Source organism: Passer domesticus, chromosome 16 (genome assembly GCF_036417665.1).
Source record: "Passer domesticus isolate bPasDom1 chromosome 16, bPasDom1.hap1, whole genome shotgun sequence".
Lineage (NCBI taxonomy): Eukaryota > Metazoa > Chordata > Aves > Passeriformes > Passeridae > Passer > Passer domesticus.
In genome coordinates, this window is record NC_087489.1 from 593,203 (window position 1) to 616,149 (window position 22,947).

Sequence of the window (22,947 nt, forward strand, 5' to 3'; positions counted from 1 at the left end):
CCACATACAACTGTTCCCTGCATCCCCAAGCCACCTCCCCTTCCCTACCAAGGTGGCAGTGCCAGGGACAACAGTCCTGGGCTTCAGTGCCCCGATCCCATGGCTTTATGCTGCTGGATGCCGTAGAGAAGCCAGTATGGCCGAGTACGCCCTCCCTGCATCTGCTCGGCTTTATGCTGGTGAGTTGCTGAGAAGCCCCTGCACCACCAACCTCCGCAGTTTCTGAGGCTCTGGTACAACCAAGCCACCTCCTGACCCCAGTGGCAGCACTGCTGCCGCCAAGCCAGCGAGCTCTGCACTGTCTGAGACCCCAGCATATCCAAGCTAGCTCCTGACACCTCTGGCGGTCGTGCCGCCACCACTGAGCTAGCGAACCCTGTGGTTTATAAGACCCTTGGACAACCTGACCCTCAGAGTGGGTTGGTGAAAACTGGAAGTTACTGTGCTGTGTCCCCACTGGCTGCCACTCAAATGGACCAGGTCTCGCTGGCATTTCTCCTCTTGGGAAACACCGGTCCATAGTTCCCACTTGGGAAACCCTGCAGGCCCCTCCGAGCGACAGCTTTTCTGCCACTGGGTCAGCCCCCAGTCTTCAGCGGCACCACGCACGAACTTCGCCTAGCACCGCCGCCATCGCCTCTGTCCCTGGTGAGTTAGTAGGCACCAAGAGCTGCTGTGCCAGGTCCCCGCTGGCCATCACCCACAGACGTTCCCGCCTCAGGCCTCCGAGACCCTGCACAACTGAGCCTGTCTCTGACCTTCGGCAGCGCCACTGCTGCTTCCTCTGGGCCAGTGAGTGTTGGGGGTTACTGTGCCAGGTCCCAGCTTGCTGCTACCCACATGGCCTCCTGACGCGATTTCTGAGACCCTGCCACTAACACAAGCACAGTCAAACATCCCCTAAATTCGATAACCCTCAACCTGGCACCCCCAGGTGTTCTTGAGCACCCCAAAATCTCCAATCAGATAGCCAGAGCCATCAGGAGCACACATCTCAAAGCCGGGTTCCAGTAACTCAATGATTGAGTTCAATTGCTCAATTGCTTCCTGGACATGGTTTTGTTCAGCTCAACACAGAGAAAAGAAACTGCATGAATATGTGAAGCCATGAAAAGAAGAAAAGACACTCTGCCTCAGGCAGAATAAACTGCATAAAAACTACCCAGACAGGGAGAGCCTTTGTGAACAGAGGGGGTCCAGTGCGATAGGGATCAGACCAGTGTTCACCCAGCGCAGAACCTGGGGTTGATGCTGTCCCTTTGATTGTGGCTGTCAAGACTGTATATCGGTCGCAAAATAAATTCTATTTTTAAATTTGATTATTAAATTGGCTTCATCAATTTTTACCCATAACACTGGGAATGGGGGATTGGGGCACTGAGACTCGGAGGCTTCCCCACAACCTGTTAGCATAAAGCCACACGAGCAGGGGACCACGTGAGTGGCTCGGCAGCTGCCTGTGCTGGTGTGCCATGGGTGCCAGGGCGCCAAGCCGAGGCGGGAGAGGAGCGGCAGAACCGACCCAGTGGCACAGGTGTCCCCGGGCTGTAGGGGGTTATCTATTTGCTTTTGTTTTTCAAGAAGGTAAAGCTTCTTCTTTCTTTGTCCTTCCTTCCTTCCTTCCTTCCTTCCTTCCTTCCTTCCTTCCTTCCTTCCTTCCTTCCTTCCTTCCTTCCTTCCTTCCTTCCTTCCTTCCTTCCTTCCTTCCTTCCTTCCTTCCTTCCTTCCTTCCTTCCTTCCTTCCTTCCTTCCTTCCTTCCTTCCTTCCTTCCTTCCTTCCTTCCTTCCTTCCTTCCTTCCTTCCTTCCTTCCTTCCTTCCTTCCTTCCTTCCTTCCTTCCTTCCTTCCTTCCTTCCTTCCTTCCTTCTTTCCTTCCCTCCCTCCCTCCCTCCCTCCCTCCCTCCCTCCCTCCCTCCGGCTAATTGGGAAGGTGGGCCTTGTTGAGAGGGCCTGCAGTTGACTGTCAGGATGGGATTGGGAGCCAGTAGAGAATCCCCAATGGGTGAAGGAAGAAGTGAAGAGATACCAATAGATGTACCCACACATTGCCCACTGAGAAAGAAACTAGCCTCGTGGAATTATGACCCTAGCTCCAGAGATAAGGACAAGCACATGGCAGTTTAGTTTCATGCTCCCAGCGCTGTAATTTTTCCTTATTCATGTGAGAAATGGCACTCACTTCTAAAATGTCAAAGGTTTATTAAACCTTAACAAAAAATACAACAAAGGACTGAATAAGGAAAAATTACAGTGCTGGGAGTCTCCGTAACTAGCAGCCACGTGCTTGTTTTCAAAATGGATGCTCTGTCTTTTATACTCTTAGTGCCTCCAAATATTTTGTCAATTAACTCTTTCTCTGCCATCAATTAAAGCAGATTACTTTCTTACATCTTGATTGGAGGCCAGGTCATGTTGTCATGTTGCACCTCCTGGTAAGAAGCCAGCCCTCCCAAATGCCCTCACTACCAAGGCCATTACAAGGGGGACAGGAAAGAAGACTATGGGAGGACATATAACAGTAACTTCACTATACATTTACAAAACTTTTCTTAACATACACATAATATCCATCTCTTAATTGTGAGAGCCAACCATCACATTATTCATTTCTAACATTCTGTATTCTGTATTTTTGTTAAGGTTTAATAAACCTTTGAAATTTTAAAAGTAAGCGTAGTTTCTCATATCAGGATCCATGTGGTTGCTGTGAATGGGGATCTTCCATTTTGTTCCACGAGCAGTCCTGGTGCAGTTTGGTTTGAAGAGAGAACCATGAGTAGACAGGGAAGAAAAAGACAGTAATCTTAGCTTTTTTTATATATAAATAAAGGTTACATGGCAATTGTAAGCTTTATGAGCCTTCTGATAATAGATGAAAAACAGAAAAATTAATCTACAAACACCAGAGGTTTATGTCCAAAATGGAGACAGAAGAGTCCTTTTACTTTATTTGAATAAAGGGAGCGGCCATGGAGCATTCCCCATGAGGGCTCTCAAAATTTTTGGAGGATGCAGCCTCCTTTTTATACTAATTTCCTGGCCACATTTCCCCTCTCTTTCCCCATTGGCTGAGGTACTTGAGAAGTACAGACTTCCCAAAATGCTTAATACCCATTTTGAATGTAAACCACTCCCCCCTCCCCCAATATCGATGTGTTTGCAGGTTCCAGGACGAGGGAAGAGATTAATCTGATTTCATATTTCTTAAAAGGCTTGTTTGTTATATTATGGTATTATATTATATTAAAAATGCTATACTAAAGCTATACTAAAAAGAATAGAAGAAGGATTTAATCAGAAGGCTAGGAAAGGAATGAATAATAAAAACTCGTGGCAGACCCATAGAGAGTCTGATACAGCTGGCTGTGATTGGTCATTAAGTAAAAACAACTCACATGAGATAATCAAAGATGCATCTGTTGGTAAACCATCTCCAGACCACATTACAAAGCAATCCGATAGGTGATTGTTTACATTTCTTTTCTGAGGCTTCTCAGGAGAAAATCCTAGCAAAAAGATTTTTCATCTAAATATCATGGTGACATGCCCCCCCCCCCCCCTTTTTTTTTTCTTTTTCCTTGTGTCTCTGTTCTTTCTCTCTAAATCCAGAGATGTAGCACAGTCTTGGGTGAGTAACAGTCTGTGTCAATTAGTGCAATTCCTGTGGAATTTATGGTTCTCCCCATTGCTTCTTTCACCTCTCTGTATCTAGCCTTACCTACTATCAGGCACACAGTTTGTTTGTAAAAATACCTCCTTCTCATTCCTTTCATGGAGGACCCACACAGGGTGAACTGCAGAGAGCTGGGAAGCAGCACAGCTGCAGCTGGCAGCCCTGAGGCCACTCTCAGTGGTTTTGAAGTCACACACAGTCACACACAGGGAAAGGTGGCTCTCCATGGGCTGCTATAGGTGAACTTCAGCTTCCCTTGCTCTGGCGCTGTCAAGCAAAATGTATGAGGTTGGAAGGAGTTTTTGCTTGTCTCATCTAGCAGGTAAGGGGCCGAGAGGAAGATGTAGACTGTGATTTGGGGAATGGGTGTCCATGAGCCAGGTTTGCAGCTTCACCTCTGCACATGTGGCTGTTGGCTCAGACTCTCTTGTGTAACAAATTGTTGGAGGTCAGGATTGCTCCTTTTGTTTTCTTTCTCTCAGGGAATTTTTTCCCATATGTTGCTAGGAGACAAAACTGACTGGTACTTAGGAGAGAAAAAGAAATTGCCATGATGCAGGGTGTTATAGGTAAAAATTGATCCAGCCAATTTAAATAAAAATAAAAAGTAAATTTATTTGTGGCCAATATACAGTCCCAACAGCCAACAATCAAGGACAGCATGGACCCCGGGATCGGAGCTGGGTGAACTCAGATCTGGCCTCTATCACACCAAATCCCCTCTGTTCATAAATGCCACTTGGCAGAGTCTGGTTTTTATACTCTTTTTCGTGCCTGTGGCAGAGTCCCTTTGTCCTTCCTTGGAGTTCTTCATATTCATGCTGTGTCTATTCTCTGTCCTGCGCTGGACAAAACCTTGTCTGGGAACTGATGTGTATCTGCTCCTTGGTTCCTGGAATCCCACATTCAGATGTGTGCCCTTGATGGTCCCGTCTGTCTGAGGTGTACATCTTCGTGGGCACCATCGCTGGGTGTTCTCCTGTTCACACCAGTGAGATTGCCCATCTGCTGTGCAGGCGAGGCTCACTTCATGTGTTAATGACACACCTCCTCCTCGGCTGCCAGCCAGTTTCACCACCCTGTGAAGCCATCCCCTTTTCCCTCGCTGGTGTGATTTTAAAGATTTATATTTTATTCTTATATCCATATTCTATCAGCACGAATTACCATCATATCCATAACACAGGGGAAAGGTAGGTCTGGCTACTCTCTTAACTGAGGGGTTTCTTTCGGGTGGGCAGAGATACCGTGAGATTTGGGCAGGGGAAAGGGGCTGGGCACAGCTCCTGGCTCTCTCTTGGTCTCAGCGTCAGAGGGGAGACAGGCTGTGGTTGCTGTGGGGAGAATTCACCACCACTGTGAGGCTCCATTTCCTGCTGTCTTCTCCTACCATGAGTGAAGCTCTGCTTGTGGGAGTGGCCGTTGCACTGAGACTTTGTTAACACCCTACCTCACTGCGAAAAATGCATATTTTATGATTGGCTTTTCGCAAATATTAAAATGAATATTACATGTGTTATGTTAGAAAGTTATGCTGTATTAATTTTTTTAAGTAGTGTGTTAAATACACACTACTTTAAAAATTTTTGGGTTATAACATAACGTTAAAATAGAAATTTTGTATTTGGGATATTTTTTTAAAGAAAGGAATGAGATATTTGCACCAGATAGCAGCCACAGGACACCTAAATCTTTCAGAGAAAGAGAGTTTATTGCTCCATTATCAGAAGAAACTAACTTCTTCCAGCCTCTCTCAGCCCTGAAGATGCTGTTAGGATTAAGAAGAAGAAGTTTACACTGACCTTACAAAATCCTTTGTTTGAATAGAATTTATGCATCATGTATGAGGTATAGGAATATGCAACAGGCTATTGTTTTTAAGGGTTAATCCTCTTTTCACGTGTGTCCCTTTTTGGGCTTATTTTGCCCAGAAAGAGGTACCTGGACTGTCTGTAAGTCACTGTCTCATATTGTCCTAACCTCTAATTATTAAAATTTTTATTACTCTAATTATATTACTATTTTATAACCATTTTATTCTGATTAAACTTTTAAAATTTTAAAAACAAGTAATTGGTGTTTTTCACACTCACTAAAAAAGAACCGTCACTGTCTGCTCCAGTGCCTCAGGGGAAGCCCTGGGACCCCGAGCGCTTTCCTTCTCCAAGGGAAGGTCTCCCAGCCATGTTCAGGAACCAGGCTGCTTTCTGCCACTGCTCCGAGTTTTCACTGCACTGTAGCCCCACATCCCTGCCTGCCATGATGCCCTGCAGCCCCTGCCACGGCTGCAGAATTTTCTCTTACATTTTATTTGTCACCCTGGGTGTGCCCGCCTCTGCCGTTCCAGCTGCTTCCAAGGTTCCTGCTGCAGTGCGTTTCAGCACCCGGAGGTGCAGCGGGACCGGCTGTCCCTGAGGCTCCAGAGGAAGCCCCTTCTCCATCGCTGCCCCAGCGCGCCGCCATTGCCGTGCGCAGAGGGGCGGCCGAGCTGCGCCACAGCGCCCCCTGCAGCCGCGGGGGAATCATGGCCCCGCCCCGCCCGGCCGGGAGCCAGCAGCGCCCCTGCTGGCTGCGCGCGGAACTGCAGCGCAGGGAAGGGGCTGGGCCGGGAGAAGGCCGCCCTGGGCTCTGCGTCTGCCCTCGGTGCTGCCGGGCTGCTGCTTGTTTGCCTTCTTACACACACATGCTAGTAAGGAACTGCTGCTCCTTTTCTCATGTCTCTGCCTGAAAGCCCTGTAATTTCAAAGTGCTAATAATTCGGAGGGAAGGGGGTCATATTCTCCTTTCCAAGGGAGGTTCCCACCTTCCTTGGCAGACACCTGTCTTTTGAACCAAGACACAAACACCCTTTCCACTCAGTCTTCTCTATCTGTTCTGCATTCTATCACCCCCAGAAGCCTGACTACCTCAGATCTCTCTCTCTTTTTTTTTTTTTTTTTTTTTTTAATTAGGGACCAAAGATTCATGGTATTGTGAAGGGATGTGTCCTGCAAGGGCCTTGTTCTCCCCTTGGGGGCAGAACAAAGAGGAGGAAAAGATTTACATTAAAAGCACTGGGCAAATCTTTATTATGAAACTCGCATCACTTGCTGTCAGCAGCCTCCACGCAGAGAATGTGCAGACTAGAAGTCTTCCTGCGAGGAAGGGGAACAGGAGTACAGTTTGCACTGTGATATATGGTGTTCCTTCAATGGATAGCAATATAAGAGGTTAAAAATTATTTTGCAGGCTCCTGTTTGTTTAGGTTAACATCTTAGTGCTGCACTGAACATGAAACAGTACAGGCAAATGCTGAAGAAATGACCTGGAAACCTGGCCCCTGTGGAACAGCCCATAAGAAATCTGTGAGTCCTGGCTGACTTTACCAGCAGTGCAGCTGCTGGACTGCCTGCAGAAAGCAGAGAACACTGCACAGGTGAACACAGCGTGCCCCCAGGGTGACACAGGCAGGCAGATGGTGCCACTCCGCAGCTGCAGCAGCGAGGGAGGGAAAGGGGCCCATGGCCAGGGGCTCTCGGGACACCAGGCCCTCGCACCATCCCTAAACAGCACTGGGCTGGGGAGCAAGGCATTGCTCCCTGCAGAGTGCCCTGTGCTGCCTTCTCCACTGGCTGTGTGTCACAGAACAAGAAAGTAGTTGGAAAGGACTTTTTAAAGGCCTTTTATTCCAAGCCCCCTGCAATAATCAGGGACGGTTTCCACTAGACAAGATTACTCCAAGTCCTGTCCAATTTGGTCTTGAACATTTCCACAGGTGGGCTGCCACAGCTTCTCTGGGAAAATTGTTTTACTACCCTCACAGTAAAGAAATACTAAAGAAAAACTTAAGAAATCTATTCTAACCCTGCTCTTTGGCAGGAAGCCATTCCACCTTGTCCTGTCCCTCCTGTCCCTCATTCCATCCCTTGTCCCAAAGTCCCACTTCAGCTTTCCTGCAGTCCCTTTAGGCACTGGAAGGGACTTCAAGGTTTCCCTGGAGCCTCCTCTCCTCCAGGTGAACACCCCCAGTTCTCCCAGCCCGGCTCCAGAGCAGAGGGGCTCCAGCTTTGGGACCATCTCCACGGCGACTTCTGGACTCCCTCCAGCAGCTCCAAATCCTTCTGATGTTGGGTGCCCAGGGCTGGAGGCAGCTCTGCAGGTGGGGTCTCACCTGAGTGGGCAGAGGGGCAGAATCCCCCCTCACCTCTGCCCACACTGTTTGAAACCAGGTAACCTGTAGTGAAGTGCCATCAGCGCCCGCAGACTGGTCAATACTGTGGGCCAGGGGAGCAGCAAATGAACGCGGGATGCGAATAAAGATCGCGGCAAGAGGGAGACACGGCTTGTGGGAACAGAGCTGGTGCTGTCTCTGTCCCTTCCCAGGCTGAGCTGCGGCTGCCGAGGCGCAGCAGCAGCGGGGCCTGAGGGCAGGGCGCGGCTAGGCCGGACAGCAGCAGACCCCGCGGGGGCAGCGGAGCTAGCGGAACGGCACCGGCGGCTCCCGGTCGCTGCCCACGGTGCTCGAGCTGGAGCGGCCCGGCAACAGCTCCTTCCACTCGAGGGCCCGGGGGCGGTCAGTCCCGGTGCGCCGCGCAGGCCCTTCCCAGGGCCGGGCGCAGCGCCCGGGGAACGGTGAGATGGCGGAGCCTCCGGGACCCGCGGGGCACGGGCGGGGCCGGAGTGCGCGGCCCCTTTAAGAGTGAGAACACCGCGGCGGCCGCTCTACGCATGCGCACAGCCTGTCCCTGCGACTTATTCGGTGCCGCCGGCACTCGAGTAGCGTGCCGGGGTGGGGAGTCGCGCTGTAGCGGGCTTGTGCATGCGCAGCGCAGGGCCCCGCCGTGCGCTTTGTGGCGCTGCCGGAAGCGGGTGCGGGCCGAGCGCGGCGAGCGGCGTTCCCGGTCCCGTGTGGCCGCGGCCCTGTGGCGCCGGCGGCCTAAGGGAGTGGCGCGCCCCGACATGTCTGCCGGGCTCTCGGCGCAGGTAAGAGGCCAGGCTTCCCGCCACGGCGCCGTGGGGCTCGGCACGCTTCGCCGCCCGCGGGGCCTATGGCGCGGGCGCCGCCCGGAGCCTCCACCGCGCTGACCTCTGCGCTGCTGCGGCGGGCCCCGAGCGGGGCGGGCGATGGGCGAGCCTGTCCCAGGGGCTCCCCCAGCGCCTCGCGCCTGGTTGGTGTCGCGGAGCCACCGCAGGGCTGGCGGGAGCGACTCTCGATGACCCCCCTCGGCCCAGGGCCCCTCTCGGCCCCTGCTCCGGCCCGGGGGTCGAACCGCGCTTCGGGAGGAGCGTGAGGTGGCACCCGCGCCCTTCCTCCCGTGTGGAACCTGCGAGCGAGAGCTGGACCGGAGGGAGGAAAAAGTTTGTGTCGCTGTTTCCCCGCAGAGTCCGACCAACAGCCCGCTGGTGCCGAGCGTGCCTGGCTCAGGCCTCCTGGGGTCTGTAGGGATTCTGTTTTCCCTGTCTCCTTTGGTCTCCGGCCCAGTGGATAGTAGCTCCTTTTTGTTTGACAGGCAGGCTCAGTAGCAAGGCTTGTCCCTGGACTAAGGGGGCTGTGCCTGCACAGAGTCCTTCCTGCTTGAGCAGTTGGGGACTTCAGGAGAAACTGGACCGATGAATAAGTACCGATGTAAAAGAAACCGTTGAGTAAAAATTTTTCTCAGTCGAGTTCACTGTTTTGTGGTCAAGTTCATTAAATTGTTTTTTGCACAAATGAGGGGTTTGAAAACTTACTAAATTCTCAGGTGACTTGCCTGGAAGTTAATTTTCTTAAACCTGCTGTTAAAAATGAGAGTGACAGTGAGAAGCAGAGTAGTACTGATATCTGAGTAATAATGCTTGAAAGCAGAATAATAACCAAAACATACAAAACTGTTTTTGCTTTCCTATGGCTCTGCTCATCTTCACATGTAACAGTATGCAACTTGCAGGCAGTGACCTTCTCTAGAGCAAGTGCCCCGCCTCCTTCTTTGGCCAGGCTGTGTCCAGCAGTGTTCCCAGGAACTGGAAGCGATGGGGTCCATGAACTGGAAGTGCTGGAGATAGTGAGACCGGAATCCTGTGGCTTAAATGGCACTTCATGTTTGAGACCCAGCCTTCCCTGTGGCGCATTCATGTATTAAGTTCTGCTGCAGCAATGCAATAAAATCTGACAAATTTGTCTTCTCAGGGCAAGGGTAGCTGTGATTCTCTTCTCTGACCCTTGGTAGTGATGTGGCTGAATGGCTTGGGAAAGGATGACAGGAGTTTGTTTTTTTTGTTTGCCTCTTCTCTTCTTGCCTTGAATATAGACTTAAAAAAATTAATAGTAACCCTGACATGCATATATTTTTAATTCTTTAACAAAATACTTAAAATGCCAACTTTCTGCTGGTCCTTCTTGCAGATAGTCTTCTCTCATTTTTGTTTTTTGCCTGCTCTGTGCTCTGGCTGTTGTCCTTTACACACAGTGTATGCCTTAGGCAGAGCTAACCTGTTAGGTGGCTCCAGAGGTGAGCTACCAGGAGGGCTGTGCTTCCTCAGGTGTGGTGGGCTTAATACCAGAGGTGCAGTTAGTCTCAGCTAGATCTAACTCACCTTCTCCAACATGAACTTGGAGGGCAATGGGACAAGTGGGCATATAGCAGCTGTTCATGCTCAGAATGTCACACGACTGAGAAAAATTGCTCCTAAATGTCTGGTTTGTGCTTTGGGGGAAGGTGGGTTGTGGCAGGATGGCTTTCTGGCAAGAATTGTTTCCTCTGGAGAGCAGATGTTAGTACTATTAGGTAGCAGAGGTCATGTTAAACCAGAGGACTTTCTTTTTTTCCTGGGAAGTAAAGCATATCTGATATCCCAGAACTTTGATGTAGGTGGTTTTTTCTCTGGTTTAGGCTCAAGTAGGCCTTCAGCCTTCCGTGAGCATATCTCTGCTGATGGTCTTTGCATCTCTTGTACTGTCCATTGTGTCTGCTCTGCTTTTTTGGTTCTAGTAAAAGCCAAGAAGGATCCAGTTTTGGGACAGCTTGTCTTTGTGCTTGAAGTTCTTTTGCATCATAAGAAAATAGTTCAATTTACATCTGAAGCTGCTGAACACAAAAGACTAGATGTTCCTGATTGTCCCCAGCACTTCCCTCACTCAGTGCACATTTTCTGAGGAGCTGCTCTGTACATGAGCATTGATTCCCTGACCTCTCTCCTGCATGTGCTCCAAACACCTCAACTTTGGGCTTGGACCTTCTGCACATTCCTTCACAGTAACTGCAGAATGTGGCACTGTTTAGTTCTCACTGTCTAACTTTAGTGATCCAGGAGTTTAAATATGTTGGCTGCAGCTGTTCATACTAAGTCTTTGGAAACTGGAAATAGAACTTTATTTCTTGAGTTTTATGGACTCATTATTCTTTTGTGCTCACTGGCTTCTGCAGTGTTTGAGAACTGAGGATCTTGGGTCTTCAATGCTGAGACATCCAGATTCTGTGGTTTATATGGTGATAACAACTGAAGTTCCTAGGTTGAAACCCATTGGGAGGAAATACATTGAAATCCAGATTATTTACCACACTATGGAATATTGGAATTAATGCTAGGTTTCATAGTAAATGAATGTCTCCTTGCATTTGCTAGTTTTATTGCTGGTGATTTCTTTCCAGGTTTGTCTGTGAGAGTGTGAGGATGTTTTATTTAGTGCAGCCTCCAGGAACATACAGTGAACATATCGCATACAAGAGTGTGTAAAACTGCTTCGTGAACAACAGAGGTTTATTTATTATTCTACTCACCCCTCCTCTTAATCAGTTTTCTGAGAGTCTTTAGTGATTTGAGCCCCAATAAGACATGTGTATGTGAAGTGCTGATATTCAGCTTCATGAAACTTGGGAAATGTTAGCTGGGCAAGTGAGGGTGCTTCTGAAATGCAGAAGCATTGCAAAAACAGAAGTCAAAATCAGGTGTGATGTGGCAGTTGCTTTCTTGGTCTTCAGTATGTTGTTGGTGTTTCAATAGTTACTGATAAATACAGCATCTTGGAAGTGAGGGAGTCCTGCTGCTGTACAGCATTAGATGCTCTTTGTCTGAGGCAAATTAGGAAGCTGTTGATCAGTGTGTGGAATCTGTGAGGAACATTGTTTTGGATATCATTGTGTGGAGATTTTCCAGCCTTTTTTGATTCCTGTCCAGTTAGGAGAAGCTGCATACTAGATACATTTAGAGATACTCCAATCATAACAGGTTGCAGCTGTCTCCAGTTCAAGTAGCAGTTGAACTGGAGTCTTAGATAAAAAGTAGCTTCTAGTCCTTCCAAATAAAAACTTTTAACTGCTAAATATAAGGAGGACAATAGATCGATACCCTGATAAATCCCCCTCATAAGGATTTTGGATCTGAATCAATTACTTCTTTCGCTATTCCCTGTGTATTGCTAAAATTAACAGAAGGGTTCTTTTACAGGAAGACAAAAGGAAGCCTCAAATATTAACAAGATACAGGCTGATGATTAAATTTATATACGAATGTCAGGCAGCAGGATGGGAGTGCGTGGTATGGGATGTTTTGTTGTCTTGTTGCTAAACCTCTTCAGCATGGCATATTGTATATATCCTGTATCTGTTAAAAGTGCAGAAGTGTGGAAAGGGTCGCTGGGGCAGGGAGCTGCATGAGGGTGGGTGATTATGTTCTCATGTTCCCTTGCCTTAGTGCAATTAAGGTTTTCTAAATGCAGCAGGATTCTTCTAGATGAGAGGGCTCTCACATAGGCATTGCCTGCCATTTGCTTGTATGGTACAGCACTTCCACACACCTGGGCACCCTGCTCTGGGGTGAGGGCAGCCACAGTGAGTGTGCTGTGCTTATCACACATTGATAAGCTCCTGCCATGAGCCGTTTACTGCCAGCTGGAGGGCAGGCATGGAAAAGACATGCTGTTTTATCAGTTCAAATCAGCTTATTTAAACCAGTGTTCCTCAAATGCTGTTACAGGGTTACATGCTTCTAATGAATTTGTGTTGCAGGAGAGGAATGGAGAGTGCTTCCCTTCTTCCCTTGTAGGATAGGGGGTAGGGACTGCTCTGGGGATAGAGGCAAAGTGCTGTGGGAATGAGAAAGGAGGGGGAAGACTTGGAAAGTGGATTATATCTCACTTCTGTCCCTTCTGCTTTGACTCCAAACACACACTGGAGACTAAGATGGTGGTCAGGTAGGAGGGAAGGGGGAAGATGAAGCATGTCTATGGCTATAGGATATGGAAGGAAAAGATACCAGTATGGAAACCTAGATAGTGGAGCTAAGCAGTGATCAAAGCTATCGCTGAGGACTGGGATTTTGTAGGTTTTGTTTGGTGTTTTGTATTTGAAGGTTTTTTTGTTTGGGTTTTTGGTTTGGTTTGATTTTGGTGGTGTTTGTGTGTGTGCATGACTTTTCTGTGTCTTGGAATTGTAATTTTTTCTCTAAGTCCAAGAGTTTTGTCCACAGTGACGTGAGCATTCTCCCTGCCTCAGTCCCAAGAGGAGGGAAGGTTCCAGAAGAATGTAGGAATTGTACATCCTGCAGGCTGCTGCTGCTCTGGTTAACTCACTATCAGAAAAGCACATGTGGTTGCTGTTTCAAACCACAAAGGATGTAGTTTGAAAGACAAGATCTTGCTGCCTCGCTTTTCTGTCTCCCTTGAAGGGAATCATCAGGTTTTTTGCAGAGGTTTTGGGTATAAACATTTGGGGAGTCAGCTAAATAGGCAGATTGTTTAAATAGGCTTTTCACTGGGAATGTGTATTTCCGGTCCTGGCTTCTTGTTTGGTTTTGGGCCAATGAATGTCTAAGGGAAGTGTTCAAAATATTCCCTGTATAACTAACTGGCTTTCAAATTGTACCAGGTAAGTGTAGTTGGCAAACGGATCTTGGAGTGCCATGCGTGACAGCTTGAGCTTCTCTGAGCTGTGTCTCTTGAAAACTCCTTGCTTTTCTCCTGTGCCAGCCCTGTTTTCCTTGTTCTTGTGGTCACCTGACTCAGATAATGGATAAAAAGCTGTTGATTCTGCTGGGAGAGCAGGAAAAGGAGATGACGCAGTCACAGTTCTGGTGGCTCAGGCTGCTGTGGTACCACCTGCTTGAGAGCAGTTTAATGTTGTTGTGAGCCTGTACAAAGCACTCTGGTGTCTGAGGGATGTTCCTGCCACCCCTCTGGCCTTGGGTCCTCACTGCTCTGTTGTGTTGGCACAGATGTTTCTCATCTCAGTTAGATCAGATCTCTGCATGTGTTTCTTGTGTGGATCAAAATTGGCTATGCGTGGTGGGTGTCTCTGAGCTGCCCAGAGCAGTCCCATGTCTGGTGCTGCCTCACCCTGCCTGTTCCCAGGGCAGGGGGTTCTGGCCTGGCTCCCTGCCCTGCAAATAAAGGGCACTCTTCATTATCATTGAATTGCATTTTTCAGCTACCAATTTTGAGTAGTGCCTGCTGTAGAAATACCTTATGAATATAAAAGAGGCTGAATTTTTTCTTCTCAGATAACTCAGGTTTTCCTGGAAGTTTCCTGGTGTCTCTTTTTAACTGCTGTTGAGGTAAAAAAGGGAACGGGGTGAATTGCAGCTATTGCTTCATGAGCAGAATACTTGTAGAACTGTTTTCTGCTTACCTAAAAATGTGTAAATGGGAGCATCTTTCCTGCCAAGATAGTGCAAGCAGAAGTGTGAGGTGAAGTCACTTATTAGGTTTAAGTGTCTAAAATGGGCATATAGTCCTGAACCTAAACTTGCTGTAATCTCTGTAATCAACCTGTGTTAAAGCTTGTCTTTGTAAAAAACATACTAAGGTTGAAGAACAACTGTTGGAATCTCTTCTGGATTGTCAAATGTATGAAATGTATATGTGCATTTTGAATTTACAAGGGTCTGGATTGTGATACACAGCCTCAGTTTTGCTAACTCATGTCATAGACCTGTAAACTAATTGTCTCTTTTCTTCCTTGCCCCTCAGGTGTTGTTTGGATTGTAGCATAGAGGCACTATGTACTCAGAGTGGAGATCCTTGCATCTTGTCATTCAAAATGATCAGGGGAATACCAGTGTACTTCACAGCTATCCTGAGAATGTGGGGAGAGAAGTGGCAAATGCAGTGGTGCGTCCTCTTGGACAAGCTTTAATTACATCATCTGTTGGAAGTGAGAGTTTACTAAAAACAGACAAAGAAGTAAGTGCCTTTCCTTGGCGATGATAGTTTCTTTCATGTCGGAGTGACAGTTTAATAGTTTTCTATGGCCTCTTTTATTTTTCTCTCTTTATTGTCCCAAATTTTGTGAAGTGTGTTACATTTTTAGTTTAGTGATCTCCATAGGGTTTTTATTAGCAACTAGATCATAGCAACAGTGTACTTCATGACTTAATAGTAAATGTTTGCCTGAGCTACTATACCAGGAAATTCAGGCTAAAGAAAACCAACAAAAAACTCAAAACAAACCCATGGACTTGTCTTCAGTTTTGAAGCAACAGTATGTGACTTCAAAAAAAAGTCTTTGTATAGAACAAGTATTTGTTAGAATTTGAAAATGTTTCACTAGCAGCTTTTGTGTGTTCTGAAGAGTTCTCTCTACAGTTGAGATTTAGGAGATTCAGGATTTAGAGAGTGATTTGCCATTTATTCATATTCTTCATAATATCATGATACATGAGTTAATGGCTTGGTGTTTTCTTACAGGATATGTTAAACAGAATTGCCCATACAACATAATTACTGTTGCTTTATTTTTTTTTCAGTTAGAACTAATGTGGCCTTACCAGTACTTACTTACCAATATTTATTTTTAATAACTTTTGCTTTGTGTTTGTTAGGTAAAATGGACTATGGAGGTGGTTTGTTATGGACTGACCCTCCCTTTGGACGGCGATACTGTGAAATACTGTGTGGATGTGTACACAGATTGGATTATGGCTCTTGTGTTACCTAAGGACTCTATTCCTTTACCTGTTATTAAGGAACCAAACCTTTATGTTCAAAGCATTCTCAAACATCTCCAAAATCTCTTTGTACCAAGGTGAGTGTTAGGGATTCCAAGCTATTTTCAGCAGGTAACCTGTCAGAGGACTCATGAGGTGTGGAGGCTCTTGAGTAAAATAAGACTGCTACTGCTGCATGCTTAGGAGGAAGGTGTTTCTTCAAATGTCTTTTGTAATTTTGCAGTAGCAAATTGAGGTTTTGCTGCTGTGGTTAGGTAATTAGAATCACACGTAGCTCATATACTTGAATGTGTACTGTCCCAGGAGGTTCAAGACTTATCTCTCTTGGATGACTGGAGGGTAAGGGGAAAAGCAGAAGTGCATCACTGTGTGACCAATGTGTTTTTCATTGTGTAAAACTGAGATGAACTAAGAGAACATCATGCCCAGCCCTTGTTAGTCAAGATTTCACTATGTTTGTGATGTACTAAGGATCTTGCTGTGACTGCTCTGTGCCTGCATCTTGCTGCCTGTTAAATGTGCATGGTTATGCTGACTGTTGTTCTCTGGTAGTTTTGAAAGAAGCTGGTGGTGGAGTTCCTGCTGCCTGACATCCTTGGGTGATGGTGTTGAGATAGACATGTTTCTAGGTCTTGTACACAGCTATGTTTTCAGAGTGCACAAACATCATTACCTTATTTATAGTTTATGGTAAGTTTACCTGCTACTGTTAGACATACGTACTGGATAAGTAAGATTGAATAGCGTCCCCTGAAAAGGTACTTAACTTCAGATCAATGTTTAGTATATGTCTGTAAATATCAGATCATCTGCTTTTATCAATATTAAATATGTGTCACTGCAGGTGGCCTTCAAAGTGCTCAGCTGCACTTGGGTCACTTTAGAAAAGGCTTTGTTTATAAAGGACTTTGAATAATAACTTGTGCAAATTCAGAGGAGTTTTCTCTGAAAAACTTTTTTGAAGTCTACCACCTACTCTTGGCTTCCGTTGCTCTTAACTTGTAGTGAAATTGCATTTTAATTCCCATTAAAGGATGGTCAAGGCAATGACACAAGTCTGAGGAAAGCAAGCTTCTGGATTAGACTGTGGCAGGAAGTTGTCTCTGAGCTTTAATAAGTGCAGAATACAGTCTGCTGTCTGGGATCCTTTATTCCCTTGGCACAGCAGAGAAGAAATTCTTCATTAGTCCATTAAATAGTTGTTTCTGTGATCCCTTGATTGCTCTCATGCTGATGGCCCTAGTAGCAGCTAGCTCAGCAGTACAGTTTCTTTCATGCTGTTGGCACAAGCTTTGACTTCACCCTTTTCTCCCAGAATCATTGTTGGACCTTGATGTAGGCTGGTAGACTATGCGTGATAGTCTACCTAGAGACAGGGAAGGCTGAAAAATCATTAGCTATACTGTAGTACAGCTTTTCTGTAAGTTTTTCTTTCAAGAGCCTCTGAGATGTATCTTAAGTGCTGATTTTTTATGGCTGCTGCTGTCAACACTTGATATTCAAGTCCCTTCTCTCTTTTTAAGTTTTGTCCTCCAGGGTGCTATGTTCAGAATTCACTCCAGCAACATGAGAGATTTCTATACTGCAAATGGAATACAGAACTGAGTTGCGCACCCCTGCCTTGAATAAAAGCAAAGATTCAGGCTTAGATGTCTGTGGTGGGAAAGAGGAGAATGATTTCTGGGTTTACCCAATTGGTGCAGGTTGCTGATGATGATGGACTCATGTAGAATACTTATCCAGGAGGTGTTACAGCAACCTGTGTTGAACTGTCTCCTGGAAAAATCTGTTCTTGTGTTGAAGATATTAAATCTTTATTATAAGCTTATGCCCTATGGAAGGTTGTGATTAAAATAGCTTCCTTCCTCATCCTGGTTCTCTGGAAGTGATGTAGCTGTTGGTTTGGCTGCCTTTAAAGTGGTGGCCAGAGTTGTCAAGGCATCAGACTCAGATGGTGACATATAGGTGAGGTGCGAAACACAGCAGCCTGAAGTGGGCAATTCAGTGTAAATGGCATCTCAGGAGCTTGTGTACACCCATACAGAGCAGGTGCTTATAGATTATTCTAGTCTGAATGCTCAGCTGAATCAAATGTTTACAGGCATGGTCCTTGAAGTAGTGTGGTGCTGAGAAAGAAAACCCTGAAGGCTGAGTGAGCCAAGGTAGCTTTCCTCTATCTGCTGCAGTGATGGGGGAGAGGGTGTTTGCCTCCTTCCCTCCTGCACTAGCCTTCTGTCCACCCTGAAGAAACCAACACTGTTGACATATTTGAATAGTCACCAGGCAACCCCCCAGGCTTTCAATTCCTGGTAACCCCAGAATATCCAAGAAGTCTTGAAGATGACTTAAGCGGTAGTGGTTGTTACTGCTGTCAGATAAAGTTTCAGTGCCACAAACACTGTTGGAAAGAAATATGAGAACTCTCTCCTGCTGTATTGCCTCTCCAGGAGAATGAGGTACAGATATCCAGGTCCTCTGCAACGGAAATGTCTGGAATTGCTTGAGAGACCATGGAACATGTGACTGCCAAAGTACTTTTTTTGGTAATAGCTTCATATGAGTCTCATATGAAATAATGGGAACAGTACTTCTGAAGGAGTATGGCCAAAAGGCCACAGTCTGTAGACATCTAGAAGTCTAGAAATAGTGCCAGCAGTGCTTGCCACTGGGTCACTTTGTAGACAAGAGAAAGTCCTAGATGGACAGGAATGTTTGAGTTGCCTTTACAAGATTGGTGCAGAAGTATCCTGTTAGCTTGCATATAAGCCCTGTTTTTTTTATGGTTTCCCTAAATTATTAGGGAGACAAGTCTTGAAGCACCCTTGGAATCTTCAAGCCTATATCGATTAAGGATACCTTTTGACAGAAACAATCTGCTCTGTTGTTGCTCAGGCAAAAAATAGTGCTGTAAGCAAAGCAGGGCTCACTTATCCCAAAGTTTGTTATTCTACAATAACAGATTATTGTAGAATACTTACTCAAAATAAGAGACTCTAGGTTATGATCTAGCACTAGCATCAAGCAGCCCACTGAGGTCCTCAACTGTGGCTAGTAGTGTGCAATTTTGCATAAGGCATTATCTTTTCTTTGTAATCTTTATTTTCAGTACTGTAGTACAACATTTATGCTATTGAGTTAAAAGCTGATGGTATTTAGTGGACCAGCCCATTCTTGAGCTGCTTGCTATGCAACATGACTTGTGGGTTATATCACATTGAAAATGTTTGGTAGGAATCTGGTAATACTACTTAGTAGTCTAGTGGAAGGTAATATTTTTATGATTTTTTTGGTCATCTCTTCAGTGGTGGTAGGAGGGATAATGAAATGATGCGTAGGTTGAAATATGCCTTACTTACTGTACACTCTAATTTGTAATCTCCTCTTTCACCCTTTAAAATTTGGGCTTCCTCAGTTTTTTTTACCAGTGTCATCAGATACTGTCCAGAATATGTCACATTATTGGTTTGTACCTGTTCTGCCTTGTCCGGACTAACTGGTGGGAGGAGGTGATGCTGTTTTTTGCTGCTTCTGAGCAACTTTGTTTGAGTGACTCAGTAGTGCCAGTGTGGATCTGACTATTACTACAGGAAAAACTTAGGAAATATGAAACAGTGTCCTTTCTTCCTTCCTTACTTCTAACTGCTTACAGAGGAATCTGGAAGGGGGTCATTAAATAGGAACATTAGACCAAAGGAAGAAGTGATAAGAGTTGATGTGGAAACAAGAGGAGAACTAGGAAGAATTTAAATTATTTTGCGAACAATATATTCTCCAAGTTTTGCCACTTGTGAATTAGTATGCAGTAATTGATGATGTCTCAACTGGATTGTCATTGTTTGGCCCAAGATAAATCTTAGGTGATGGATTGTGCTTGCTCTGTGTATTGAGTCTCACATGGAGAAGAGGGCTATGGTGCATCTTGTGCTCATTAAGTCAGAGTTAGGATGCCTAGAGACAGAGTTGAGGTGCACAGAAACATATTGGCTCATGTTCTTAGGTCTCAATAATACTTGTTTCTTTTTGTAAGTTGAACATGCTGAAAGTGCATGTTACTAAATACATCACTTAATAGTTCTATTTCTCAAGCATTGTTTTCTTCTCTTGCAGGCCAGACCCGGGATCCAGTCAGATCAGACTGTGCTTGCAGGTTTTGAAAGCTGTCCAGAAGCTGGCGCATGAGTCAACAATTATGGCAAGAGAAACCTGGGAGGTTTTGTTATTATTTCTTCTTCAGATCAATGACACTCTTCTAGCAGCTCCAACTGTGCAAGGTTCATGTTCATCTTCCATTTGGTTCAATTATTAAAAAACTTCTGGCTCTTCTTAACATTCAGCTGCCAGCAGGATGGGGGAGCCCATGAAAAGCTCTTAAGAGCTACCAAAGCACAATAGCTCACTCCTAATTCCGCCCCATTACTCCAAAATGAAAAGACTGAATGACTTGGAGCTGAGTTTTCCTGAAAGTATTTTTGCAAGACAGTGACTTTATACAGGAACAGTTTGGTATAAACAGTTTCAGACACTGTTGCTCCTGTTTGTTTCACTGAAACCCCTTTGTTTTGCTGTTCAGCCTGCCTAGTGCAAAAAAATAGTGTTAGTTTTGCCTATTTAAAAAAAGACTTCAGTATAGACACAGTGCAATGGAAGACTGCCTAAGATTGGTGGATTCCTGCTGTCCCTTATTACACACGTGGGCTGGGCTTTATCTGTTGTACTTGGTCTTACAAAAAGGCTAATCGGCTGTAGGAAGCAATCAAAGATCATTCTTAGTAGTTATGGGGAAAAAAAAAGGGCTTAATCATTATTCACTTTAACCAAAACCTCTTTGGGAAGATATTTGAAGTTATTTAGATGGAACACTAACTGAAGGTGTGCTTGGTTTCTGTTGTAAGGTGGCATTGCTGAGAATCTGGCTGAAAAATTAATTGGCGTGCTGTTTGAGGTATGGTTACTTGCTTGTACGCGTTGCTTTCCAACACCTCCTTACTGGAAAACTGCCAAAGAGATGGTGGCTAACTGGCGACATCATCCTGCAGTAGTTGAGCAGTGGAGCAAGGTCATTTGTGCCCTTACTTCCAGGTAGGAGAAATCCCATGGAAATAAATGCATGTATGGGGATAATCATGGTTATACGTGTTTTGGAATTGCTTATTTGTGGAATGTGCAGCAATCCAAAAGTGAATAAGCAATACAAGGTGAGAGATCTTGCTGTTTCCTTGGATTGTGTGTTTATTCTGTGTTCTGCAAAGGGAGATCTGAGTTGGGTTCTCTGTTTTTGTGGAAGCATAGCACATCTGTGATATTTGGCACTTTGCAGCGTGTGTATGTATTAGTCTCTATGATTTGTGACTCTTGAGTCATTCCTCAGGGAAGATAATGAAGAATATCAGTATAGCATTATGTGTGTGTCACCATCAAAATTATTAGGTGCCTTTTAGTGCTCATGCTGCTGGGTTTGAGGTGACTCTTGAACTTTGCTTGGACCCTGAGGAGCTGAAACTGTGTTACAGCTGCCTGGCACTTGTTCCCTGGGGATGTGATGGGCCAGAGGCAGGCCACAGGCTCTCTGCTCTAGAGAGTAGAGGAGAAGAGCTGTACTGAGTCTTGCTAGGTATGGGAACAGTGAGAATTGTATATGGTAGAATTGTTTAAGTTGGAAAAGACCTCTAAGATCATCAAATCCAAGCATGCCCCCAGGACTTCTAAGCCCACCACTAGCCCGTGTTCCCAATTGCCACATCCACAATACCCTTTGGTGACTCCACCACTGCCCCGAGTAACCTGTGCTAGTGTATGACAACCTATTCCAACCAATCTGAAAGTCCCCTGGCACAACTTGAGGCCGTTTCCCCATGTCCTATCTCTTGTTACCTGGGAGAAGAGGCCAACCCTCTGGTGGCTCCAGTCTCCCTTCATGTAGAGAATGAGAAGGTCTCCTCTGAGTCTCCTTTTCTCCAGGCTGAGCCCTCGCAGCTCTCTCAGCTGCTCCTGGTGCTCCAGCCCCTTTCCCAGCCCTGTTCCCTTCTCTGGATACGCTCCAGCCCCTCAATGCTTTTCTTGCCATGAGGGGCCCGAAACTGTCCCCAGGGTTGGAGGTGCCTCAGCAGTGCCCAGCACAGGGGACAGTCGCTGCCCTGGTCCTGCTGCCACACCATGGCTGGTACAGGCCAGGTGTCATTGGCCTCTTGCCCACCTGGGCACACCAGGCTCTACTTTAGCTGCTTTTGAGCAGCCCCCCCGCACGTGCACTTTCCTGCTGAGCACTTTGCAGCCACTCTGCCCTAATCCTGTAGCTCTGGGGTTGTTGTGACCCAAGGGCCCATCACTGTCTCTTATTGAACCTCATGGAGTGGCTTCAGCCCCTTGATCCAGCCTGCCCAAATGCCTCTAGAGATCCTTCCTGTCCTTCAGTAAGTCAGCTCCTGCCCACCTCAATGTCACCTGCAAACTGACCTAAGGAATTTTCACATCTGGGAGTTGCGGGAGAGTTTTGGCCATAATAGAACCTTCTGAACAGTGAGGAGAGTTTCAGTACCCTTAAAGCTGAGGTATTTTTGGTCTGAAGTCTTTGTGGGACAAATCTCAGACTCTTGGAGGAAAGAACGGAATTAATTGCTTAAAAGAGAGTCATCTGGGTCTCTTTCCAGCTCTCCTGAAATATCAGTAATTTATTACTGTGAAAGTTCAAAGATGTGTTAAAATTGCTGCATTGTGAAATATTCAATATTGTATTTTTCTGCAAGGGTTTATTATAACTTTGAAAACTTTTGCTTTGAATTACCTGTCAAAATGTGAAGTGTAGATAGATTTTTCCAGGTTATGCAGCTATTTGTTAAACCCCTGGGAAATAAAGCTGCAATACGAGTTCTGTGTATTTCCCACACTATTTCTTCAGCTATTTTTAGCTTGTTAGATGTAGCGTTACATAACAGAAAATACTTTATGATTCACTGATCTGAAAAGAACAGCTCTGTCTCAAAACATGTGTTGGTGTTCTGCACCACACACTGCCTACACTTCCTCTCCCACTGTTGACTAACAGTCTTGGTTCTGTTGCTGCACAGGAGCATGCAGGGTTTCTGGAATGTTTTAGTCTGTATTCAGTAATGTTGGTTCATGCCTGATACATGGAAGGTTAGGCTCCTCTGAGGCTGGCTTTAAGTTCAGTGGTATTTTAACTGCATTCTTAATACTTCAATGAAGCTCCAACTTCAAGCAGTTAAAATGTTTTAGTAAACAATTTTGTGAATCAGGTTATTATCAATAAGCTGAGAGTAAATGTTTCAAATTAAAACCATATGGAAAATTATATTTGGAAATCTGTACGCATATGCAGTGTTCATTTGTGTCTGTGGCTATGATTTTTAGCAGGATGA

General features: G+C 45.8%; 1 protein-coding gene and 1 long non-coding RNA gene across 5 annotated transcripts in view; one reads left to right on the forward strand and one right to left on the reverse strand.

Moving 5' to 3' along the window:
• Window positions 1-1,968: 1,968 nt before the first annotated feature.
• Window positions 1,969-6,529, reverse strand: LOC135282035 (uncharacterized). Its single transcript, XR_010348386.1, has 3 exons — window positions 5,978-6,529; window positions 3,396-3,506; window positions 1,969-2,743 (listed from the first exon to the last, which is right to left on the reverse strand). It is a non-coding gene; the product is annotated as an uncharacterized LOC135282035 (long non-coding RNA).
• A 1,968-nt stretch (window positions 6,530-8,497) lies between these two features.
• Window positions 8,498-22,947, forward strand: part of RALGAPB (Ral GTPase activating protein non-catalytic subunit beta) — a 61,650-nt gene continuing 47,200 nt past the window's right edge. For all 4 annotated transcript variants that reach the window (XM_064391958.1, XM_064391960.1, XM_064391961.1 and 1 more), the window contains exons 1-5: window positions 8,498-8,635; window positions 14,595-14,807; window positions 15,446-15,648; window positions 19,679-19,842; window positions 20,464-20,650. In XM_064391958.1, the coding sequence (XP_064248028.1) occupies window positions 14,625-14,807; window positions 15,446-15,648; window positions 19,679-19,842; window positions 20,464-20,650 (737 nt within the window). In that variant the 5' untranslated portion in view covers window positions 8,498-8,635; window positions 14,595-14,624. The remainder of the gene's footprint in view (window positions 8,636-14,594; window positions 14,808-15,445; window positions 15,649-19,678; window positions 19,843-20,463; window positions 20,651-22,947) is intronic.